At 43.6% G+C, this 27,089-nt stretch overlaps 1 protein-coding gene across 5 annotated transcripts in view; it reads left to right on the top strand.

Moving 5' to 3' along the window:
* LOC139824402 (protein pangolin, isoforms A/H/I/S) overlaps positions 1–27,089 on the top strand; it is a 176,455-nt gene that overhangs the window by 131,742 nt on the left and 17,624 nt on the right. Inside the window, exons 1-5 of one of the 5 annotated variants that reach the window (XM_071796946.1) lie at positions 11,385–14,454; positions 15,426–15,573; positions 22,239–22,326; positions 24,967–25,062; positions 25,195–25,332. In XM_071796946.1, coding sequence (XP_071653047.1) covers positions 12,298–14,454; positions 15,426–15,573; positions 22,239–22,326; positions 24,967–25,062; positions 25,195–25,332 — 2,627 coding nt within the window. In that variant the 5' untranslated portion in view covers positions 11,385–12,297. Of the gene's footprint in view, positions 1–11,384; positions 14,455–15,425; positions 15,574–22,238; positions 22,327–24,966; positions 25,063–25,194; positions 25,333–27,089 lie in introns of those variants that run through there. The other 4 variants (XM_071796950.1, XM_071796936.1, XM_071796940.1 and 1 more) reach the window with 4 other exon arrangements.

The raw sequence follows: 27,089 nt of genomic DNA, 5'->3' as shown, positions 1-27,089 counted from the left end.
TGAAGATATACAAGACCGCGGCGGACCGGAGGAAAGGGAGTGAGAGAAATGATCGTGGACGCAAATGTGGGCTTTCAATCCTATTCCTGCTCGTCAGTTTTGCTCATCGTCTCCCTTCTGTCGCACAAATGGATTTTTTAAATTTTGCTTGCTCGAAAAGGCAGTCCCATTTTCTCGCGATGTTTCTCTATGATATCGACTTAAAAAACTTTTCCACATAGCATTGCTTGAACATTAACAATTCACTGGGGAGTATGGAATGTTCAAGGTTAAAAAGTTGTTTTGCAATTTGCTCTGCTTGGAGTGCTTGGATGTTCGTTTCTCTCGAGATAGCATTTTATCGATTCTCTGCAGACGCGGCCAATAGTTGCAAAAGTTTCGCCGGACTCCCCGGCAACTTTTCGCCCTATGAAATAAGATACAAACTTATCGAGAGAATTCAGAAATCTAAAGGGTTGAGAACGGGAAACAAGGTGAAAGTGAAGAACGGTGTGGCCTTGCCCGAAAGTTTCTGTTTGCCGACGAGGGAAAAAGTATTTCTTCCGTACTCGAACGAGACTTTCCACAATCTACCATTCCAAAACCATCTCTCGGCTGACGTTTCTGTTATAAAATTTTCCGTATCTTCCTTGTAAAATGTTTCTTTATTTTAAATCAATAATAAGATATTTAATATAACATAATAATATAATATAATAATAATTAAATCAATAATAAAATAAAAAAAAATTTAGCGGCGATCATATCTTGGTCAAATGCGTAAAAGTTGATGCTAGAGAAATAAAATTATAAATATATGTTACATATTTATATATGTGTTACAATTATATGAGTGATTTTTTAAATTCTTATGCTAATTTCAATTGTTTAACATTGTTAAGTAAAAACAAAAATGTGCTTGATAATTATGGTGATATTTCAAATTGTTTTATTTATTGTTTTATGATATGAATTTCCTTCAATCGTAATATCCTACAATTATTTTCGAGATTTAATAGACAAGTGTTTATGAAAGTATGGTGGCACGCGAGTTCCTCAAATACAGGAAATAATGCGATAATGCAATCGTCAAAAGCATGTCGTTGGTGGTCAACGGGCACGCTTTGGTAAAAAGCAAAATTATAGGTTCTACAAATGGACGACTTTCTAGACCAAGAAATCTTAAGCTCGTGAAACGGCGGCCCTGGGTTACGTTTCGCCCTTGCATTTCTACGGAATATATAATTACATAATGCCAGGTCGAGGAGAGATTTAAGGGGAAAGAGCCCTTCTCGAGGCAGATACTCCCTCTCTAGCGCACGCGCGCTCGGTTGTGGAACTTTGTGAGCCCTAAATGCCAACATTATACAATGTGCTCTTGAAAAGAACAATAACCTTGTTCAAGTTCGGTTAAGGAAAAAGAAATTCGATAGGAAATTCGAAATTAGACACTATCTGAATCTCGTATTGCACGATTAAAACGTCATATACATATGTCATTAAATAATTTTGAACTTTCCCAAAATAAATATAAAAAATGAATGATATAAAATACATATGAAATATATAAATATATAAATAAAACATGAATATAAAATTTTTGCAAGCTTGAAAGGCACAACAACAGAAGTTTCGTCAATATTTAAACGAAATATCTACACCATGTCTGAAATTGTGTCATATGCGCGATCTAAATTATATTATCACTCGCGGAAAGCAATCTCGATACATACACTTGCGTCCTAATGTATCTTGCGCATTAGCGAACCGCGAAAGGATTAGGTGCGGCACTCCACAAATTGCCCGGCATTATTTAAGCGGTGTGCTTCTTTGGTGCTTCTCTGAAGAGCGATCTTTTGTCCTTTGTGTTCTTCGCACGCCTCAAAAGGGGTGCCGTGAAAAACATGACACAGACGACGATGGTATGGCGAAGGCGAAAGGAGATCCTGAAGTATCTTGCGAGGGAGCAACAGTTAGCGGCCGTATGCGGCTTTCAAGTTGATCGCCATTGCACAAAAGTGGGTTGAACAAAGTTCCATTCGAGTTGTCGCTATGGTCGATATGGTCCAGTTCTGTTTTATGTCGATAGAACGATGTCATTCTACATTAATCTCGTTGAGAAACGCCTTTTCGAACTTGTCAACGCGAAGAGGATGATTGTACAGTTAGGTGTACAAATATCGAACAGAGCGATAGGATAAACTTGCTGAAATAGATCTAACCGTATCTTTCAGGAGAAAGAACTTAAATCTTTTATTTTATCACGAGAAATATACAAGTAGAAACGTACAAGAAGAAACAAAATAAATAACATTGGAACGATCGGAACTGTACTGATGATCGGGGTCGCTGGTAAGCAGCGCGGTTAACGTTTCGAGGGTTAAGTTCGTAACAGTTGCAGCGGAAAGTGGGTTAAAGGAGGAACTCACCCACGTAGATCGTTGGGCGTCTCGGCGTTGGCAAAGCGTGGCATCGGTACCGGAAAGGAGAAGAACGTACTTATGCGAGAAAGGGATGATCCTGGCGCCACCCCGCGCGCGTGATAGTTAGTCGTGCGTTCGTGTTCCTCACGTGTACGTGTTCCAGCAGGCAAGCAAGTCTGCGTGCAAGCCGGTGGACGCAGGCGCCGGTAGCCATGGCGACGATTCCTTCGGATTGGCCGCAGCTTCCACTTGAATCCCCGCCGCCCACACCCCCGTCGGCCCCGACTATCCGCCACCATCGATAACCCCTCCGGCACTCGCGTAGTCATGTTCAACCCCGTCGTCGCCGACCTACCCCCGTCTACCCTTGCTCTTCGTTCTCTCCTTCTCTCCGCTTCCCACCTTCTTTCTTTCGATTTTCCGTTCCCTTCAGTCCCCGTCTCTCCTTCCGTCCACCTACCGTCTCCTCCCCTCCTCGTCGCGCCGCGACCGGGCCGGTCAGAGGCGGCCGGACCACCCGACGCGGTCGTCCACCATTCTTATCAGGCAAGCTCGTTCCCTCGTCACGAATGTCGAACGCAGGTACACGCTTTAGTTGTCGCTTTGGTTTTCTTGGTGTTGCTCGCGATGGCATTTGAGGAGAGAGTCTGTTGCGAGTTAAGATAAACGGAAATTAATCCTTCGATGTAGAATTGTCCGAAAAGTGCGTTGTATTAATTTTAAGGGTTTAAATTGTAACAAGAGATTAACTAGAATAAACTTACTTTTCTCGAAAAAAAAACATGAAACCACAATATGTATATATTTTACAAATATTCAGAAGCAATCATAGGACGGGCCGAAGAAGAATAATAAATTCTCGATTATATGTATAAGCAATATGTATATTATTTTCTTTCGTGATGCTGAGCTAAACGCATCTTGCCCCAGAACTCTGTTAAATAATAACCAGAAGCAGTCTTCATGAGCGCAGTTCAGCAAACTTGGTATTCGCGATTAATTAACTGCGATACATCGCCGCCGTTATTAGCGTAGGTATGTTGCGTGCGGAGACGTATATACGAGGTATCTCATATGTGTGTGTGGTGTGTGCGTGCGCTTTCGCCGAGCCACGCGTGCGCATGCATACGCACGGTGCACGCGCGGCGCTGCACGCATGCACGCGCGCGGATAGGTAAAACGCCACACTCGACCAATTACCATCCTATTTAACACGAAGAACTAACCGGCGCGCTGTTGCCTCCGGGCAATTGTGTCTCGCGTATATGAATCTCACGATTTATATTATGAACCTCGACACCACTGACATCGTCGCTACCGCCGCGAATGCACCGCATCTATCTCGTGCATCCGTTATTCACGTCACTAACGTGAAATCTCTAACGCTCATTGTCGAGTTTTACTCAAAATAAATTAAGTGTCTGCTTTAAAATCCCTAAATAAATCTCTAATACCTTGTCTAGAAACAAAATTCGTTAATTTTTCCATTATATTTACCATTATTATAATTTGTTTAGTGATCATTTAATTTACAATTTCTCATAGATAAAAGAAGTAACTTTTGAAATGACTCCCCGCAGTTTATAAGCATTACAAAGCAAACTCTAGCCACAAAAATATTCTCCAAATTGTTTACATTGTTCGCGCTTACGAAAATGCGTTATCGCGGTTGAGTAAGCGCGATGACAAACGCGCGTAATTGCAACAACGGCGTATAATCTCGACACGTTTTAAAAACAGTGCGAAGACGAGCGAGGTACACGAGGTATAATGATTACAGTCTCTCTCCACACCACGTCTTCTCGGCTACGGCCGCGGCGGCGGCGGCGGGCATGCGCGCAGGGGACGCACCTATACAATCTCGCACAATGAATATTCAGCGCTCTCGCAACCACCCTCATATGGATTACTTCTAGAACAACTCCGGTCTCGCTCGATTACGCATACTTTCGGCGAGCCGTATTTATAATCCCTAAACGCTCCTCCACCATGCACGATATTGTCGAATCTTTACATCATCATCTTCAGATTGCAAAGAATTCATCATTCTACAACTCAGAGATGAAGAACTTGGGACTTTTTCGTCCATCCCGCTCCCCCGTGAGGACACGGATCTTCGGCAACATGACTGCTGAAAATCGGTGTTCTCAATATGCTCGACGCGAACTGACCGGACGATATAATGCCGGTGTGACGTCACGCCAGTGCACCTAATTTCACGCTGCGAATTCACTTGCGTGTGAAACGAAAATTTTCAAAAATTCACTGTACGCAACAACGCATAATCCGTAAGCATAAGAAAGTTGATTGGTCCATACACATGTGCATAAAGAAATAGACCAATCAGTTTTCTTATGCTTATACGTATTATGCGTTATGCACAAGTATGTGTTTACCGACCGCGACCATGGCAATAGGAAAAATTCGGCGAGTGGTGGAGTAGTGGAGTGGGGAGAGTACGCCGCGTCGAGCGTCGCGCGAGGCGAGGCTCTTCCAAGAAAAGCCTAAAAAAATGTAAACAACCTCAGGCGACGTTACGCAGCCAATAAACGGTAGCAGAGCGACGGTTCGCGAGCGACGCTTTTTAAGCAAGTCCCGTTCGCGATCTCTCCGAAATAATACGTAATACGGTAAACGGACAGTGTTTCTCGGGCTCTCGGCGCGGCGACGAGTGCGATGAGCAGGAACACGAATATCGTGTGATTCGTGGTTAATATCAACGAGTCGATATACCGCTCTCGCGTGAGTAACACGAAATTCATACGCGCAGTGTTTTAATATTATGTGAAAGTGTGAGTTAATCTGTACTGAATAAAGCGTTATTTCGACCCAGCTGCATACATATGTAACTCATCTTTTAAGAAATTTTGCGAGTGGTCTACTCCGTTTTCGCGTAATATTATCGCTCGTCGCTCGCAATATCTCTGTTAATTATCGCTCGTATTTATGAAACCGGCGCCGGTCGCGGCGTGAGCGCTTGACGAACGCACCTCTCCCCACCCCTCTCCTTTCGATTTTTAACGGCCGTAGGCCGTATTCGCAATCAGTCGTCCGTCGTCCGATCGCGTAGCGTGCGGGTCGGGGAGACGGCGGACTGACGCGGTCGCGACTGACCGTGTTTCTCGCGTCTTTTTATCCGCCGAATGTGAATCTCGCGAGTGAACGAGTTTCGGGAGTGTCGAATCGAGCGACGGGCGATCGTCTCGAGTGCACTGATGATCCAGGCGATCGCGATTAATGAGTTGCGACATTCGGAGGCGGCGGCAACGCAGTCTACCTATTCGGGTCATCGCATATGACGGACTTGCAGGAGGCATTATGGCTAGACTGGCAGGACGATACGCAAAGTGAGTCGCAATAATGGTCGCAATCGTTTCTCTTTATTTGTCGAAAATAAACTTGAGGAGTATAAGCTTCGGAGCGCTGTTCTTTTTGGTAGACGCGGTCGGTTATGATTCTCGATTAATTCGCCCGGCTTTTCTGGAAGGGACACGTTCTCGCCCCCCGCTCCCCGCGCTCTTTCCGCGCAAATTTTTGTCGTGTATACCGTAGTCGCGTTACGTTAGCGCGAGATCGTGTCGCGCCTGCTCCGCGTTTTTCGTATCTTTCTGCCTGTTAAGAAGAAATGACGCTATGTAACATAGCGGATTTCGAGTTTCTATTTCGCAGGACGCGAGTAAATTACGCGCGGCGCGGGCGGTGCATTCTTCGTAGCGTGAAATTAGGTGCACTGGCGTGACGTCACACCGGCATTATATCGTCCGGTCAGTTCGCGTCGAGCATATTGAGAACACCGATTTTCGGCAGTCATGTTGCCGAAGATCCGTGTCCTCATGGGGGAGCGGGATGGACAAAAAAGTCCCAATATGCGATATTTGCACTGTTTCTAAATCCTACAATTTGACATTAGCTGTCGTAACTAGATACTAATAATTAAATGTAAGAAACGTGAAAAACTTAATGAAGAAACTTTCTGTATTAGGAATCTTTTGAAATTGAGTTTGCGAAACTTAGGAATTGGATGAAGTCTCGTTAAAATTCATCGTGATATAGAATTTCGGTAATAAAAAATTTTTACAAGTAATATGCTCTAATAAAAATATCTTCCATAATTTTGTCACCGAAATTCAAAATGTATAAAAATCATGAAAATGGTTAGTACACTTTTGAAAAAAATGTAGAATGATTTCTTAACTTGTTATGTACACTAATTGTAAGTACAAGTACGCGTGCTACAAGGCAACGATTAATGTCAGTGCTCGCGCTGTCATGTTCCCCGCATCACGTTGACTAGATAATTCCAGTGTCTCATTTAATTACGCACGCACAGCTTTGCTTATTGCGTCAATCTGTCAAATTCGTGCCGCTTTTATGAGTAATTGTATGTAATGTTCTTCGATTCATGTCTAACGAACGTATGTCTGCACACGTGTTACCACTATGTTGATAATCAGACATACATGTTAATGATATCCTTAACAATTTTTAAGAGTATGAGAGACTGAATTATTTTGTGCACGAGTTTCTTCGATATACATATGTGTTTACATATTGTCAGCTAGACTTTAAATTGAAAGTTACGAATAATACTTTTTATCTCAATGTAAAAACAGTTGCAATTCAAGATAAATAATTTTCAAATTATTAGTATTAACCACTCCAAATCTGGAAACCATGTATATTAATCCCGGCATCTTAACTTGTCTACTTTTTTTTTTTAAACCTAAAGTGCAGCTGAGAGTTAGGTACGAATATCTAACGGAGAATTCCATAGTTCACTCGTGGTAATACGATCCGTTTAGGAATAAATACAGGGACGAAGGGTGTGCGAAGAGAAGAGAAAGAGCGAAGGTTTCGCCATCCTCTCCCTGTTGCCATCGGTCGTACTTGGACGTCGGTCGTCGGTCGTCGGTCGTCGGTGCCGTAGCCGAAGCCGAAGCCGAAACCCTTCCATTCCCGCACCGAGCCCTACCACCGCCCGGCGGTATTGCCACCCCCCAATGTCGTAGCGCCCCCGCGTCAGAATCCAACCTCTCGTCACCCCCGCGACCCTCGCAGCAGCCCTGGTCGAACGAGCGAGGGAAACCCTTCCTCCCTGTCCCCAGAGCGCCTACGCCTCCCGCGTTGCCCCGGCAACCTCAGCTTGGGGTTGGCCACCACCGCCTCCGTGTACCGCGGCTCCATTCACCGCGTCCCCTCTCCTCGCTTCTTCTCCTCCGCCGGATTCTCCGCCCTCTTCTTTCCGCCGTTATTCCTCATCCTTGTCTTTCTTCTCCTCTACCCCTTCTAACCTTCCTCCACCATCCCCGTACCTACTCCCCTGCAACTCGTCCCTCTCGACCGAGGTCGCTGCTTTGCCTCGGTCCAACCCTCGTCAGTCTTCACCCTTCTACCCTGGTTTCAACCTCGTCTCGCCTGGAGTCTGCGAGAGAGGACGAAGTAGGGAAAGGGAATGCATTGGTCTAGGTAGAAAAGAAGCTAGGAGAAACGGTGCAGCGCCGCTCCTTCGGAAGCCAACCGGATTAACGTATCTCGAATAATTCGTGCATAATTTCGTGCCACGCGTAAGCGAGGAAAATGTGCACATCACCTTGCTGCTAGATCAGGTCAATTTCAATAACAACTGTAAAAAAAAAAAAGAAAGAAATGGGAAAGTGGATAAAATTGGATAAAAATGCAATTTTTTTTATAAACAGCTTAAAATGTGTCTTCTCTAATAATATAAACAGAACAACAATTTTTTACGTGTATCGATTGTTTGTTTTACAAACGATATTTAATAATGCTGCAATGATATAGCGTCAATCCGATACAGTTATCTTAATACACGGAATAAATATACGGATTTATATAAATCGTGACTGGGTGTGTGATATAGTTTGAAAGAAAAAGATCGTTCTTGGTCAAATAGGCATTGCGTCGCTTTTCAACGCGAATTCGACCCTCTTTCGGGAGAGCTCTGATGTCGACGAGTTGAACTTGTTACGACGTTACGAGATTCCTCGATCGAGAGGGAGAGTTTCGCTCTTGTCTAACACTTTTTCGTCACGACTATAGGGTGAATCGAATTGTCGCCGTACTAGAGGCGGGAAGAAAAGAGAGACGGGTCCGATTCGATCTTCCGCGTGGAGGATTCGTATGGCCGTGTTATTGCATGCAAAAGAGGGAGAGGGGTAGCAGCAGGTTGAAGGGGGTTAAATCGATGGTAAAATCTTGCTTTCTCTCTCCATTACCGGGGAAGAGAAACGGGAGGTTGCTCTTGACGATTTCGCTCTGCCGCAGCCGAGAGAGAGACAACATCCGAAACTTGGAATCGGTCTCCGGCCACCCTCCTCGCAAATTTGCCAGGTAATTCGATTATATCCGCGCAGCTCGTCCTGCGAGAGAGTCGCGATCGATAATACCCGCGTTTCGCGTCGGATCCTGCCGGTATCCGGTTCTCGGCAGTCGCAAGGTATCAGTTTTCGTTGCATGTATTTCAACGACGAAGGCCTCGGAGAAGAGAAGAGAAGAGAATAGACCGAACAGTTGGTTCGCGATCTGCGCGCTAGTTAAAAATATCAATGCACTTTTCGTAATCATTCACAGTAAATATATAAACTGTGGGCGCAATATGATGAACGTATTATTTTCCACAACATGATGTGCAATGATTAATTAATCAGTAAATATCGTACTTGATTGAATATTATAGATAATTTAGAAATATTATAGATAATTTAGGACAGTGCCTTAAATCTCATGCCAAATCTATACAAATTCTATCTACTTCCTAGTTCTTCAAGTTATAGTTTGAAATTATATTTTTTCGCGCGATAATTCGATTACACAGAAATGACTGACTATTAAATAAAGATAAAGGAGCGAGAGATTCGAACTCGCGCTCGGTCAAGGCGACAAAGAACGCCGCGAGAAAAAGATATGATATATATGCCGTTCTATCACCAAGGCTATCATTTAAAATATGTTTCGTCCGGGTCACTGGCGTTACATGGAAATGCGTTTTATCGGTACTGTAACGGCGGTGTTCCGGGATAGATAATCCAATTAAAAGCTACACGTACACCAAGATAGGCTCATTGCTCTCATATCGTAGTCGGAAAAAGGGAGCCTGTACGATCTTGAGACAGATACGACGATAGATACGCTACGTTGATTGTGTTTCGTTCGACGTTCTAAAATCGTTAGTCGGAAACGAGCGCGGTTAGTTTCCATCCTGAGCGTTAATAGATACCGCGATATTGCCTAACTTTCAAACTTACTCCGGTACTATCACGATAAAAAGGCACATATAAGTACGAACCGTGCACACAACTCGCAGAAATAAAACATAAAGTAAATGAATGTGTGCCCCTTGTATAATGAATCTGAGCTTTCAAACTTGCTCATTTTGTCAAACGGCTGAAGCAAATAAAATGATTGATCGCATGGCTGTGAAACAAAATGCAAAAAATATTTTTAACAACATTTTAAATTTTACAATTGAAATATACATTGAAAAGTAGATTCTAGATTGAAGATGAAGATGAAGATAATCATAATCATATTTCTACAGTTATATTGGCACATATCAATCTCGTGATCTTCTCACGAAGATTAGCGGATAAATTAAAGCGTAGGACACATTTGCATTCCGGTTAATTTCGAAACGTAGACAATCGCAGGTCGTTTCGCCTCCGATATTCTCTCGCGAGATGGAATCAAATCGGATTGCGCCGCTGCTTACTTGCGTACGCCTAAAAGTCCGGGGGCGTGTAGATAGCGCGTGACGTACCTGAGAGAGTAATCACGCATAGTACCTACCTACCTGGCTGCTGGCATAGCCGATCGATTACCGTATAGCCGCGCGGTGCACACGCCTGCCTGCCGCCACGTACCGCAACTACGTGACAAATATTATCGCGATCGACCGACCCGCTGCGTTTGATGTGGACGCGTTTATGAAATGCCGACACGCCGATAATCATGCGCGCGACCAGCGCCCAAGGCTAAATCCAATTTGTAATATTAATCTCAGCGTTGCGCCTTGCATCTCTTTCTCTCCTCTTCCCTCTCCCCTCTCGCATCTTCTCTCCCATCCTTGTCCTCCCTCTCTCTCTCTCTGTCTCTTTCTCTTTAATTCGGCATTTTTCAATCGACAAGGGTCTTCAATCTACTAGGGCCTTGCGCAATTTTTATCGCCAATCACATTTTTTACCGTTTAATTATTTCAACGCGAACGGGTATCGATTATATATATTTTTAAGTTTCAATTGATGTTAACGTAGTAAAACGAATGCCAATGGATAATTCTACATACGTTAACAACCCTACGTATCGCATGGTACTACGTGTGTGAGTATTCAAGATACAAAGTTTATTTTCGCTTTGTCTGTATAAAATTAGTCACGCTTGTGCGATGGTAGACGGGAAACGGGTTTGATTAATCGCGAGTATAATTCACCGGAAGCGTTGTTTTTCCGATTGGGGATCGTTCTGATTACAGTGGCGCGGGATCGGGTGTCAACGATCTACGTTTAGCGCACGCGATAAACAGCCTGAACAAACACCGGTGAAAAGGCCGTGCTTTTAACTTCGGAGCGCAGAAACAAATCTGCGCCTCTTTGTGGACTAACTTGTTTCGCGCGAGCTAGCAGAAGCGTTCTCCAAACACGCCGGGCGCCATTATGCGCCATTATGCGGCCAAATGGATCGGTATATTTAGTTGACTTTGGCCCGTATTCAGATCTCGCGTTCCCAACATCTTGAACAGTTGGTTGTCGTTGACGCACATACGACGGCGACGTCTCGGGTCTTGGGTCCCGGATTTACTCGGGAACATTTAGTACGTGCTCGCTAATTGTGTCACGCTCGCGTTTATATTTCTTGGGACTCGTAAATTGTAACATTAGCGGACATTACATCGTTGTTCTTGCAATCTTTGATCGGTAGCTCAACATGGTTGGACAAAATATAGCATTTGAAAAAGGAAAATAAACTGAATGAATTTTTAAAGCAAGTTTTAGAGATAAGGGCTTGAATTTCCGAATACATCCGCAAGATCCGCAAACGTTTACGCCTTAAATATACACCATGATGCCATCGAAGAAATTTGTAGGCCTGATGGATGTCAGCAGGTAGTGTCCTCTCGAAGACGAAAATCTTGCTTATCTTATCGCCGTCGACAGGCGAGATACAGTATACAGTATACAGTGTCGGACCACCGGCACGGGCGTATGATGAGACGCGAATGTGGCAGCGGAGTGCGGAGTCTCTTACGAGGCAAGCAGCGGGCAGACACGCGTGGAGGCTCAAACTCAAACGAGGAGGCGACTCTACGTGTCTCTCATCTCGTATCTCGTTGTGGCCCCCTCTGTCTCGTTTCCGCCGCTGTCGCTGCTCGCTACTGCCGTCGCCAGTCGCCAGTCGCCACCACCGCAGCCACCACCACTCGCGCTCGGCCGCGCGTTCCTGTTATCTCGCAGCTCGCTTCGACTTCCCTCGCTCCCCCGCATGCCGCCTCGTGCCTCGTCCCCTCCCCCGCGTACCGTGCCAACCAACGAGTCGGAGCTCGGAGCCGCTTTCGCTTTGTGCGCGCCGGGGCGGCGGTACATCAAAGCCTTCTAGTTCCCGCTCCGGCCTTTGACGGTCGCGTCGCGGCCGCTCGCTCAGTCATCGCTCGGTTGTAGGCGATGCCGGCGCGCCGTACATGAACGGATCGCGCTCGCGCGCGCGCGCGCGCTCTCTCTCTGAGCGCACGATGAGCGCGAGCTCCCCGAGATCAGCCGCGAGTTCGCCGTTTGCTGTTCGCCCCACGTCCGTCGGATGATTCGGATTCGCGATACGACGACGAGTCGATTTCCGTTCAACTCTCGCCAAACGCGGATGTACTTGAGTGATTACGAGGTAGCCGCGAATGCGTTTGGATCGTGCGATGCCGCCTCGTGGCGGCAAGTGCGCGCGTATCAGCAAAGTAGCCACCAAGGGGCGCCAAGCGCGCGATCAGCAGCACGTCTCCCTGGGTCTTGTGGAAACCGAGGGAACGACTATGGCGATGGCGATGGCGACGGCGACGACGACGACGGAGACGGAGACGGAGACGATCACAGCGACGGCGACAATGACGACGACGACGACGACGTTGACAACAACGACGACGTTGACGACGGTGACGTCAAGCGGAACGGCAGTCGCAACAGCAAGAATGGACAAGTCCGCGGTAACAACGGCCGCGGCGTGCAACGAGGGTCGATCGCAGTGGACTGGGCGCATGCGCCAGTCCCTGGAGAGCAGCTCCGAGCCAGCCCGTGAAAACGGTACCCCGGTGCATCGTTATCCGGAAAGGCAGCGACGACGCGAGAGACACATCGCGGGGAGGAAGCCTCGACCGGCGAGAAACACCGACAAGACCACCGCCGGCACCTCATGCTCCTCGACATCGTTGTCGTCGCCGCCGGCGCTCTCCTCGCCGTCTTCTTGCGCGTCCTCGCGTCGCTCGAGCTCTCCGCCGTCGAGCACCTCGTCGCCAGCACGGTCCTTGACATCCTCCACCTCGTCGGTCACGAGCGATCCGTTAGCGATCAAGCCAGCGGTCAGAAGCAGGCGAAGAAGCACTCCCGATCGGAGCGACGACGGGATTGGGAAGCGGAGGCAGAACGCTGCGGGAACAAGACGGAACGACGGCGGGACGACTCATGGAGCGACGGAGACGACGACGTCGGTGTCGATTTCCTCCTCTTCCTCCTCTTCGATCACCGTGTCTTCCTCGTCGCCATTCCCCTCCCCAGTATCCACGTCCTCCACATCTTGCCGGACGGCGACAACGCCGCGCGGCCATGGTGGGGATCACGGCGTCGCGCACGTATCGTCCTCTTCGTCCGCCCTCGAGAGGCTGAGAAGTGCTCTGGAAAACTACGACCGTAGTCGAATCTACCTCGCCCATGTTTGCTACCTCGATTGGCGGGATCTGCCGGGTAAACGGCGTGGTGGTGGTGGTGGTGGTAGTGGCGGCGACGACGGCAGCGTCGGAAATCGCGACGCGACGCGTAGCGGCGAGCGGGTGTGGGTGGTGGGGGCGGCGGATCACGAGGGTCACCACCGGACACGATTGTTGGTGGCGGGCCGTCACTGGCGACCACGTTGTCTACGCAGGGTCAACATGCTGAGCCAACCGGTGGTGTACGCCGGTGGCGGCAGGGGTTCTTTAACCGCCGATCTCTTTCTATGGTGGTTTCACCGCGAATTCGCTGTCACGGCAATGGCGATGCATCCGGACGGCGCCGTGCTGGTAGCCGAGAGTGCCGATTACCTGCCACCGGAAGGTGACTGCGTCGCCGCGGACGGTCTTGTACGGTTATTCGTTGTACCCAAGGATTGCATGGAAACGCGATTGGTGGTTCGAGAGTTGAGAGTGCGCCTGGCTACCGGTATATTATCGAGAGCCCGCTGTGGCGTTTACCGCGATAAATTCCCTTCGATCTTGGGCTTGCCCGATGAAGAGGGCGATCACCGATTGGACGCGTATCTAAAAAGATTCACGCTAAAGGAAGCGTTCGCGGACCTTCATCGCGCCTGGCTCAGTGTTCGATCGGAGACTTTCGCTCGAAGCTGGACGTTGCCACGCGATCGCGAGGATCATCCGCTCGCAGGATGCAACGGCGCCATGTTACCGCCCAGAATCCACGCGGTCGATCAGGAAGAGGATAGAATGTTGCTCATCGAGCTACAGAGCCTCGCCAGGGAGGTCGGACTCGAGATCACCGATGACGAACTCGGTAGTTGGATCCTTGATGAGGAGAGCGCGTTGGCGCGTTTCGTTAGGAAGAGAGAACCGGATGAGGAGCACTGCCGGGTGAAGATCGAGATAGAGACAGATAAATGGTTGGATCGCAATGACGACGAGGATGAAGACGGGAAGAACGACGGTGTCGAAGAGGATGACAGCGAGGACGAGCCTACCGCCGGGGAAGCTGTCGGACTCCTCTCGAGAGTACTAACTTGGATGGAAAGAGAACCTCTCGATCCAGGACTTCTACTGGCGGTCAGATCGATGCGCGATACCGCCGCACTTATGGTAAGCACCGCGGCTGATAAGAGACGATCTGTCGAGAGCCTTTATATATCGATCGTTCGCGCGACGAAGAAGAGAAACGGAAGAAGGAGAATGGAAGAAGAGAGACGGCGAAGAGCCCAGGGAACCGTGCGCGATCTCGCGAGCTTACGAACAGATTGAACTAATTTCATCGACTGTCACTTGACAAAGAGCGACTAGAGGGTAAGGGAGGCTGAACAAGTGGTGGGGTGGGTTACGCTACTATCCTTGAGGAGGGCACTCGATTTCGACGATACGTCGCGTCGAGACGAATGCACGGAAAGGTTGAACGAACCCTCGTGCCTCGAGAAGTACATTCCTCCCTCCGCAATCCCGCACACGGTCTTTGCAAATTAACGCTCGAGCTGGTCCTCGATAAGCACTTCTCGATAAGCTCCCCTTTGGAGCGAATCGAATTGGATATCGTGTTTCTTTCAAGAGTCGTGAACTGTAAATCCTTGGCGTTATCCTTGCACCTTTTACACCGTTGACGTTACTGCCTGAACTCGTACGATTCGTATTCGAATTAACGTAGCAGCTTACACTATCTATATCACGCATGTGCGTGTGTGATAAAACGTGGTAACATAAGCAGCGGATAAAAAATGCAATTTTTATTGACATAACGATAAGGATTAACGATGCTCGCGAAAATAGCCACCTAGATATAGAATATAGATTATTATTACGTACATTATTATTTAATAATGTCTTATTAATAAATATTAACAATTCAAAGATTTCGGGAGTTTTATCTACGCTTTGTGCCGAATATAATATAAATATATATTCAGCAATGACAACTCTAAATATCTTCTCTTTGATGTTCAGCGAAATTACAGAATAACATTAATCGCTCTCGCACTAAAGTATTGATACAATTTGATATACCGAAACAATATATAATACCTAGTTTTTTTTTAATACATTAAATAAATATTTTTATTTTGTAGGCAAGCAAGATGGGCCTGGCAGGGACGCATCCAGGTGGATTGCCCTTCTTCTGCCCGAACGGGGAACACTTGACGCAACCACCTCCCGCCCATATGGGTATACCCCCCTATGGCGCATTGGACGCGGGTAAAGCGGCCGCCGCGGCTGGTAAGTACTTTTTGTTATCAGCCATTTATTAGAATAGACGTCCACATATCTCTAGAACTGTTTTGAGTCACGACAATTTTCACAGGTCAATTTCTCTCGTTTGACCTTACTGCAGGTAATCTCTTTTGTTCGAATTAAGTTGAAAGATTTTGCAAAAGTTGTTGCATCTTTTAATCTGTTTGACAATCAAAATTTTTTGACGTATCGTAATTTTCGTGCCGTACGTAATTGAGGAATTGCAAATTGTTAAAAGATGCCTTTTCGCTGATAAGTTAATAAATTGCGTATATTTGATATATTTGGTTATTGGTGAAAATAAATTCGGCACTTTTGTCATATTTCGTCGTTACTGTCGTAAAGTGTGCAAAATATCACTTTTATGGAAGTAACATAGTGACATTGACAATCAAAAATCACAGATTTATATATTTTTAACCGATATATCAATACGTTTACGTATTATTACGTTTTGCAAAATATCTTGATCGCAAATATACAGCCGTTGATAATATAAAATCTCTCGACGCACGCGCTTTCAACATGAACTTTCAACTACTGACAATACGCTGCACAGTCTCGATATCCCCAATGCGTATCGGTTGAATCAACAATTCTTTCACGAAGTTAATCCGCTATTGTCCGGCCAAATATTGACGTTCCTCTCGAATTGTAATTGATGGAATACTTCTCGTCCCGCTCGCGTAATCGACACGCTCCGCCCCGTCGAGAGAGAGCTTTATATATAATTTTATTGTATCGAGCTGCGCAAATATTAACATGGCCGTTACAACCCGACCCAAGCGAGTCCAGCTTGTACCTGCCCTTTGCGCAAACCGTTTGTGACCGCGTTAACATACGTTAATCTTTGTTACAGCAATTCGGTAGACGAAACACTGAATTGCTATTAATGTATGAATAAATCTGCATGAATAAATGAACAAAACAATCCGTATTGGCAAACCACTGATATCAAGTCGTAACAATAAGTCTCTGAATATACAGATTGATGTTGCAGAGCACGTCCTTACTGTCCTTACTGTCAAGTATTCTATTCCCTCTCGGGAATCACGAGCGTATTTTCGATGCTCTCGAGTCAAGTCGAGTTAAAAAGTCTGCGCCAATACCCTAGCTTCTAATTGAAGGAATATTTTTTATCAAGTCAAGAGGCACGATGATATTGGATTCAAATGGAGGCTATGAGGGGGTGGCATAATCTTCGAAGATGTTCTGCGCGAGAGAGAGAGAGAGAGAGAGAGAGAGAGAGAGAAAGGGGAAAGCAGAAAACTGGCATAAAATATAAGAGTAGAGAAGGACTCATCATTAGGCTAACTAGTCAAGCATGAAGCCTTCCTCTGGGTCAAGGTAGTTTTGTATCCGCCTATTTAGTTTTGACAGTTTCTGTCCTCAATCTATCCTTGGAACGCTTCCCTCTTCTATCAACTTCGTATTATCGTGAAGGTTCTACTATTGATACACTATCAACGCTCTTAGATGCGACCTTGAGAAGTTTCGAAGTAGCGTCATCACTGGAAGAGCTTAAACATCGCTCCTACTGATTTACCTTAGGATAGAGTTTTCATCGCTTTACATACTTTTATAATATATTTTGTGTGAAGAAACTTCAAGGGTTTTCCTATCATTTTATCTATAAACAAGTACGAATAAGATATTCTTTATCCCCTATACTCTGAAGTATGCAGATGTTGATAGCATTTATGCATGCGCGGCGGCTCAGGTTCTTTGTCTTGTAAACAAGGGAGCATTCCGTCTCTACTCTTCGCGAACTGAATCGAGACTCAACCTCACCCTGTCTCATGCCCTTTCCTTTGCTACTTCGGAACGACAATCTCCCCATTTTTAATACTTTCCCGAACCTATCACATATTCGCCCATTCTCTCCCCCACCACCAGACAGTCAAGTACCGCGGTTCTAACTTCTTTTTCTTCCCGTTTACTCTTTGCTCCGTGCCTCATCTCCTCATCTGCTCCGTACACTACCCCGTTCGTAATCTCCGTGTCCATTCTCTACTTTTTTGTTTCTCTTTCTATCCGCTTCTCTTTTTTCCCCTGAGGCTCCTCTCCTTCTTCCTCGTCTTTTCCTTTGTTTTCGATTTGTGCAATTCCATGATTTCCTCTCTTCCATGCATGGATATACGTATATTTCTAATTAGCTTCACTTTTCGATCTCCGTTGCATGTATTTAATTAAAAAGAATTCCATGATAAAGAACAATAAAAGAGAGCGAACGGAGAAAGAAAGTGAACTGGTAATGGAGATGAAAAGACAGGAGAGTGAGATGCAAAAAAAATGGGGATATGGCTATACCAATCCCGGCGTTCCGTTTCATCAAGACTTCGCCATTGATCCGCTTAACTTCTCTCTTTCTCTTTTATCTGTCATGTTTCCTGTTCCTTATTTTCTTGTTCTCTTACTAATGTTCATGTCTTCTTTTTGCTGTTTTTGCATGTTTTCTTTTTTGCACCCTCGGAATGTATACATGGGCCAATCACGGATCTTTCGGCAAACAATCGCAATAACACGTACACCCTTTTACATCGTCTGCACTTGTACAAGTTTGTTATTAAATCTTTATTGTCGATGCGCACCCTACTGTTTTGACTTTCATAATCTTTATTTTTCTAGGATTATTATACCTTTCTTATCTTCTGAGAACAATAATAGTAATTTTATATTTAGAATTTCAATAGATTATGTTTTACTTCTTTCTCAAAGAATTCTCAATACAAATCTTTTATTCTGTTGATTAAGTGCAAGAGAGAAATAGATGTAGTATTAATTTTATACGAAAACAAATAACTTTTTTATTCAAATTAGTTTGCAACAAAATATTTTTTGATAAAGCTCTTGATGCGCTATATCTAGAATTTTCAATAAAATGCTTGATCTCCAAAAAAACCATTCGTAAAAATTATTTTGCATATTTCTTATTCTTTATGGTATTACCAACGTCGTTAAATTTTTGTTTAACCGATTGAATTACCTTTTAAAAACTAAAAGGAAGAAAGGAATGAAATGTTAGTAAAATTTTGATATTTATTAGTAGATAAAATTTCTCAAAAAAGGAGAGAGAGAATTTCTGCTTTGTTTCTTTTCACACTACTTCACCGCTTCCGCTCTTATTTTCACTGCACCCATTCAGTTTCCGAGCTTGTACTACCGGTTTCCGGAAGCCGGACGGGTAGAATTCACGACAATAAGGTTTAATAGAGCGAAATAGACGAATTCGCTTGTGGGGTTGGGCGAAGCTACGAGAAGCAGTTGGAAAAAAGAACTCTCGAGCACCGGTCGAGTTAAAATCGACTTGGATGGAAGCAGGAAAAGAGTGAAGCGAACAAATGGGAAAAGAAGGAGAGAAAGAAAGAAAGAGAGAATATCGCGGTACACGGAACATCGGGAACCTGAGTTGTTCGAGAATAAAAGAGTAATTTTCCGGATGGTGAGATGCCGATAATGGGGTTGCAGACTGCCGAGTCAACTGGAAAGTGATTAAGCACACATGACGGAATCCACGGACTCGTCAGGATATTACGAGGCACCCCTTTCCGCTATTCTCCTATTCCTTCGTTCTCTCATTCACATCTTCGTGGTTCTTCGTTGTCTTCCCTCTCTGTTTCTCCTATGTTTTTCATCTCCTCCCCCTCTCTCTTATCTGCTTTTTTGTGAATGTGCTCCCAATTCCTAGTACTCTCTTGAACATCTTATTAGACGAATATAGCCTTTCTATTTTATCGATTACACGTTTCGACCTAATCAGCTTTGAAACGGCCTCATCTTCAACCCTTTTTTATCATTAACTGAGATTAAGTCGTGCTTGCTTGATTTTAATTTTGCCTGTTCCCATCCGCTTACCCGAAAGTTTGAATATGAGAGATTTTAGTTTTTGATTTCGTTTTCTTATTCTACGTCTTATTATAGATATAATATTAAACTTAAAATCTTTTCATAAAAGAAGGTGGTTAAAATCAAGAAGTAAATAATAAACTTATTAATGATGTATTAAAATTTTAGAATGTTTATATATAGGTACACATAATGTGTAATTTGTTCCATGATTTATACCCAAAGCGACGTAGGCGAATATATCGTGTTGCACGTGGCTCACAAATTCGCGCGCAAGATAAAATATCGGATTATTACTTTTACGTGGGATTAAATTTCGTTTCGGCAGCCATTGTTTTCACGGGCTCGAGTGTGCTTCGTTATTCAAATGAGATTAAAAGCCCGGGGCCGAGTGGGAGCCGGTCTCGTTACAGTCGAGTGGCTAATCGTCGTTATGCGAAGATCGAAAGTAGCTCCATTGTACAAAAAAAATCCCAGCATACGCGAGTTTTATATACGTCGTCGAATTTTATCTTTTTCTGTCGGTATTACAAATAATGTCGCAAAATAAAAGTAATATACTGATTTCTCAAAAGATAGATCAAATTTTTTCAATAAAAAAGAATACAAAAATAGAAAATAGAACATTGTTCGACTAATCTGATTATTTAAAAAGAAATGTAAGTTTGACCTCTGCATTTCGCTGTTCAAGGACGCACTTACATGCGTAGAGCGACAAGTAGTCAAAAGTAGGATATAGCTCACGATCGTTTAAAGTCGCAATTGTTTTTACCAAGTGTAGACGCGCTTCGTTATCTAAACGCAAACGGTATTCCAGAGACGGAAGTCCGATCTCTTTACGGTCGATCGGTCGACAGTCATTATAGAGTTGGGGATTGAGAGTGGCCCTATCCGGGGAAAACCACGCGTTGACCGATTTCAGCACGCGCGAGGGGACGAGAGAGAAGAGATTGTCACGGGGAATATGCCTTCGGGACATGTTCGCCCGCAAAACGCAAAAAGGAACAGGATGGGAACAGGCTGGAGAGTCTATGCAATCCGTTCGCGTATACTATGTCGAATGACATATAAAGAGAAAAAGAGAATAGCATCGCGCGAGAGAGAGAGAGAGAGAGAGAGAGAGAGAGAGAGAGAGAAAGAGAGAGAGAGACGTATTGGCCTCGTCAAGCGGTTTCAGGCTTGCCGATATTCCGGGCGCTTCTCGTCGACCCTTATGAAGCCAATTACACTTCGCCTCGCCAAAGGCACCCCACTTATATCCGCGCCCAACATTTCCCGGGCTCTCTTGAAGCCGCGATCAGTTCCGCGGCACGTACTAGTTACATTAGATACCGATGTAAAAGCGATATACCTTGTCCGTTATTCAACCTACTATAGCCATGGAAATGTATAATTTTACAATTTGTTATCCGAGTAATTTTAAACTCTCCTGCAGCTTCTTTTTGAACCTTTCTTTGGTTTGAGGGGATTATGTGTACTCTTATTAAAATTACAAGTTTAACAGAAAAACAATTTAGTTAGTGCATTAAATTTGCAAATTATTATTTTATTGTTGTTTAGCAAAAATATATAATTACTTAGCAATATCTGTGAATCTTTTGCATTTAAAAACAATCAAATAATTGTGTTTTTAGGGCTCAGCAAATTTCTAGTGTGGAATGTCCCCCGTAAAATCTCATTATCAATGTAACGCAGACTAAGCAGACTTGATCGATCGCAATTATATAAAAATCGGATTGATATCGATACCGTTCATCCGTCTGTCCAGGATGAGTTACGCGGCGTTAAATTTCATTAACGACTGTTCTCTGGACGACGATCCCGATGGCGTGTGTATTTCACTTCGTGTCGGGTGCGCTAGTTACAGAGGGTGCGGCCGCGCACGCTGATCAATGTCCTCCGTTCTCTCGGCACGAAAGAGAGAAAACTCGACCTCCGTCGCTTTGAGTGTTTGTAGTGCAAACCTATGCGATATATTAAAAGTATAGTTTTCTTTTCTCGTTCAATCGCGCGTTTCTTTGATCTTGTCGTGATAATACTTATACACGGATATGTCAAATTATTCATCAGTGCGTGCGTATTGCAATATCGAAAACTGCAACAGTTTTTAATATTTAACAATAACAATAATATTAATAACTCATAATACTTATAATAATAATAAAAAAGCTGCTATTCTCTGCAAATGGCACGCATATTATTCATATTTGATCTTATTTTTCATAATATTTATAATAAGAGATAGATGAAACTTTCATCTCATATATAGAAAATATAAGTAATAAGCTTTCCCCCCTTAATTAATGACCAGAAAAATGCATCCTGCAATGAAATTCGCTTGTGTTTGCTGCGATGCACAAATACAGAAACCTCCGTGCACCCGCTCGTTACCGGTTCGGTCTTTCGCGATCTCACCGCGATTCAATTGTACGTCATCACTTAGTGACCGTAAAATTGGTCACGCTGCTGGCTAATGATAGATTAAACGCGTTATGACGCCGTTAATCGCGGGTACGAGATGTGCGGTAGATTTATTCTTCGCTCTAACATCGGCATCGGCACATTAATTTGCGGATGTTTCAGCCTCGGTTGTGTCAACGAAATACAAGCGTAAGAATGAAAATAAAAAGAGATGACGGATAAAATTTCCGAAGAGTACTAAACACAAGTATCTAGCAATTCTATATAACAGAAAAATCTGAATATATGGATAAAAGGATGTAGGGTTAAATCGAGGAAAAACCATTTTATCAGTTATATTCGACATTGAATGAAAGAATGATATTTCATTTTTATTGTTATAGGTCTCACGAGAGCACCAATGTACCCCTTTTCGACGGGCCAGTATGCATACCCCATGCTTAGTCCGGAAATGACGCAAGTCGCTTCCTGGTAAGTGAAAACATATTTATTAAAGGAGAGAATTTTACGTCAGACACTATTTCTTCATTCTCTCATATCTGTATAAAAACAATATATTATAGTTTCATAAAAGCTTCAATTTAATGTAATACAATTATATCTATGTTATTCTGCGATTGGTTGCATTACAATATAACGTAACATTATTTCAATTTTAATCAAACATATATTCAACTGAATGTGTATGATGAGAGCGATATTCAATTTCGCGATGTAAACGCGTACGCGACATCCATAGAACAAGAATCGTTTTACACTCCTGTGCGCGCGCGCGCGCGTGTGTGTGTGTACACACACGTTATATTATATTTTATATTAATTACGTGTTAAATAATCGATTTGCGTTTCACAGTAACGCAAATGAAAAGTAATGGAGAGCATCGGATTTCGATCGCGCGCCGAAGCGATTCTTGGTGATTTAAAATCGCTCGACACTCAACGCAGATCGCATATCGCGAATTGTGCACAAAGGCTGCTAAATATTCATAAAAGTATCAGCAAAAACGGGGAACGTTACATGACGAGCCTCCTCTCGATAAATTTTTCGCTTTAGAATAAATTCTCTTTTAATGTAAAGTGTGCGGATTTGCATGATAAACGTCGTCAGGGTTTCTCTGGTTCAAAATATGCTCACTGATCTTGTTAGTAACGATTTTCACGACGCTTAAAGGTGAAGTTTTTTATTAGCGGCTTCTGATCTTTCTCGCAATGCCAATCGCGAAATTATCGAGGATCTTTAAAGTAAGACGCACAGATAATCGCGACGTATTCACATTCTGGTTCAGTTATCTGAACAAATCTGGACATTGGATAGGTGTGGGCTGCTTTGGTCAGTTGTCCTCTCAGTTCCAGTCTATTACATCCGATACGGAACTTGCCTCATCCTCGTAGTTCTCATAGACGTCACCCTCTTTTTGCGAAGGAGACAGGTCCTTACGATCAGGTTTTCGCTCGAAGCCGCCGTTTCCCCTGCTCGTTATTTGCTTTACGCCTGAGTCGTCCCAAATTGCGATTTTCCACGGATGATTAGGCTCCTTCTTCTCAATTAGAAGGACCCACAACATCTTTGCTCGCTCGAGACGAACCTAGCACGCGGAAAAATGTTGGACGTCGACATCGCGTGCACAGAATTTAGCTCTCGCGGTTTTCAAGGGGTGGTGTCCGTCCTCGAAAAGGAAGGAGTGGAGCGCGACAGAAGGCCACTTGCAATAATGAGGAGGTCGGCGGCGTTTTTATTACGCGAAGTGCATGGAATTCTGGTCTCTACGTTCTTGGCAATGGAAATGCGAACAGCGTATTCGCGAGGAGACACAAACTAATTACTCTTACGAGAAGCAGTTTGCATTGTTAGTCATAATTAATTAACTGTCCTGCTGATCGATACTGTGCAATATTATTATTATTATTATTATTATTATAGCGTTTTTACTCAACGAGTTGCTCGCGATACTTGAATTACAATCATGCAATTTTTATAGTTACTATCAATAATTGGTCAGTTGTTTGATTGAGAAAGTAACTTAAATTTAACGACAGTTACAAATAATTATTTTCATTTTATTGCTTTCTCTTTTTTTTAATTCCTGAAAGCTGAATTTTTTAAGATTTTGATTTTTTCCATTGGATACGTAATACGACGAATCAGACTGATAAAATTTATTTTACCTACAGTTTTACAGGTACAGTAGAAATCCCTGTACATAATTTTGTCAAAAATTTCGTGCTATACGGATAGAACAAAACGGTCGATGTTACAATGAAACGAGTGGATTAATAAATTTCCTAGAAAATTTTTCACTAGCGTCCAGATATCGAAGAAATATCTCATTGATTGGAAAAATGTTAAAGTTCTTAATACTGAAAGGAAAAATAATTCATAAAGAACAAAAGAATGGAGTGAATTCAAATAAAGACACCGAGTTTCTCAACAGCGCATATTTTGATACTCTTAACGAACTGTCTAATATCTTATTTTAACATCAACAGTCCTTTGTTTTCTATCTTATTTACACTTAATATTTTATACTTATCGATCTTTAGCGACATATATCCCCAGTTCATTGTTTGACTACATGTTAGGAGGCTAACGACAATCAGTTAAGACACTCTCTTTTAAATTTAATTACTTAACCACGATCTTGTAAGTTAATTTTTTCAACTATTAATCTGTGAAAAAGAGGAAAAAACATTTTTTCTACAAATAACCTTTATTCCACATTCTTAGAACTATCTTAACATAAATTTCGACAATGGACATTTTTTTTACTTTGGACAACTTTTTTTCAACATTGACTTGAATTTTCACGTGACATACTTTTTCTAGACACATCTTATTCCCGTTTCGTAACGTAGACTAAGCAAGAAATATTATTAATTTATTTTAATAACTCAACGTGTCGAATTCAATTTAATCGTGTAATAATTTATAATTCTAAACTAAAGACCATTAAGGTTTTCTCACCTTTGTCTTAGCCTCTTGTGTTTATCTTAATGTTTATTTTATTAGTGTTTTCTTAGAGTTTATTATGTTTTTAATTTTCTTTTAATTTACAATGTGTCACCTATTATTATGTATAGTACGGTAAACTGTAAATAAATGAATATTTACAGGCACACACCGAGCATGTACCCCATCTCGCCAGCAAACGCCGGTTTCCGAAGTCCATATCCCACAAGTTTACCCATCACGAGTTCTAGTTTACCAAGGTCAGTACAAGTATATTTGGTACTATCAATAAAAATTATTTTCTCGCTTGTTTTCTCTAATTCTCTCTAATTCACTAAGCTTCACCACTTGAAATGTAATTTCCTCGATTAAACTGTATTTTGATTTTTCAGTGATCTCTACCGGTTTTCACCAACAGGCCTTATGCCTCCGCATCCTGGCCTGAGTCCGCACGCACACGCTCTAGCGTCGCACGCGTTGGTATCCTCGGCGCCGAAGGCGGATCACTCCACCCTAGATCACAATCACAGGTTTGTTATGACTCTCAACTTCGTATCGCTGGCGACATCTGAACAGTCAGTAGCAAAGCCGACATCGATTATTCCCGTCTAATACCCAATATCCCTTGTCCTTCCACTCAGTTCGATAAACTTTGCGAGATTTACCACGAACAAGTTTCTCGAACGTCGGCATCACTATCGGTCACGAAAGTCTCGAAACGTTTAGCAATGACTTGCGAGCGATCCACGATTACGTTAATGATCTAACAATCAATTATCATGACGAGGACTGTTGTACATTTGATATACAAGGAAGAGAGCGAGAGAGAGAGAGACGGAGACAGAGAGATGCGGCAAAAAGAGGTGCCATAATCTTTGAAACGATGCGGCATAAACTTTCAAAGGCAATTAATAAACTCACCGACTTGCCGCTTGGGATAGTTTTATCTGCCAGCGCTTGCAGTACCATCATCGATTAATTACTCCGCCAAGGATGTAATTAATTTATAATACGTCGCGTGATACAAAAAATTTGTATGAAAAGAAAATTTTAACCTTGGCCGATGTTAAATAATATTTTGAAAAAATGATATACATAAAAAATGGTTCAGATCTACTATAGACCACAATTTCTTCATTAAGAAAACAATGCTAAATATTAACATAACTAAATAATTAAGAATGTAATCTTGCATTTTTATAGGAACTATAAATATAATAGTTGCAAGACTACATTGCGATTATGGCAACTCAGTTAATCTAGAGTTTATTTATGAGAAAAAGAGTCTGTTGATGAACGAATCAGTGGATAACTTTATTATTAATTCGACATTATCCATCATCGAGTGGCATTCTGCGAGGATATTGTTGACCATCTAGACATTATTTACCGGATGACGTTCTGTAGAATTCTGCGAGAATCTTCCTAACCGCCCTACGATTGTGTGCCGATTCAACCGTACCCCATGCGTTGCGTAAGCGCCACGTGCTTGGTTTGAGTTTTCGCTTGACAATCGATAAAAATACTCGAATAGCGCTGACAACTGCAAGACGGGTCGCGTACCAACGCAGCGCGTCTGCTGATAAGGAAGCGTCGTGCCGAGGGTGAGACGGGATAGTTGCGGCGCAAGGATCGTAGGGGGTAGCACGTCTCAACCACCCCGGAATGTTCGAACGACCGAACCCCTCGTCGCGTGCACTCTTCACTCTTCACTCCTTTGGTAGTCGAGAGAGCACGTATAACACTTATCGAATGATTCCCTCTGCACAGCGTCTGCGCCCGTTATCCCGACGTTGCCGCCGTCGACGCCGCCACCGACGCCAGTTATGTATTGATCATTACCCTCTTAAACAGATTTCTAATTTACATTAGTACTCCGGGCGATCGCCCGTCCCGCATCCGCGCATACAAAAACGCGTGGTATAAGCGTGCGACATACGCTCTGCTCTCTCTCTCTCTCTCTCTATCCTCCCCCCCCCCACACACACACACACACACACTCACATATATATACATTGCGCGCAAGTGCGAAGCGTCACGAAGGACCAGCTGACGCATTTTCCTGATCCATCGGCGACGCATTCACGGAAGTAGTAGCATCGCTTCTCCGTGTGAAATTCGTATGCGTTTGTACGTTTGCAACCCCATTACTGCCGCATCAGTGGTACAAAGCACTCTACTCTCTACCCAAAAGAACAGATTGGATGCCTTCAGTTTCAATCTTGGTGAATAAATCGTGAGGATGCTGTGTTTTGCAGAGACAGATGAGGCGGGGACGATAAATATT

The sequence above is a fragment of the Temnothorax longispinosus genome, chromosome 1 (genome assembly GCF_030848805.1).
Source record: "Temnothorax longispinosus isolate EJ_2023e chromosome 1, Tlon_JGU_v1, whole genome shotgun sequence".
NCBI lineage: Eukaryota > Metazoa > Arthropoda > Insecta > Hymenoptera > Formicidae > Temnothorax > Temnothorax longispinosus.
Note: the sequence above shows the minus strand (reverse complement) of the source record. Positions and strands in the feature narration are given on the sequence as shown.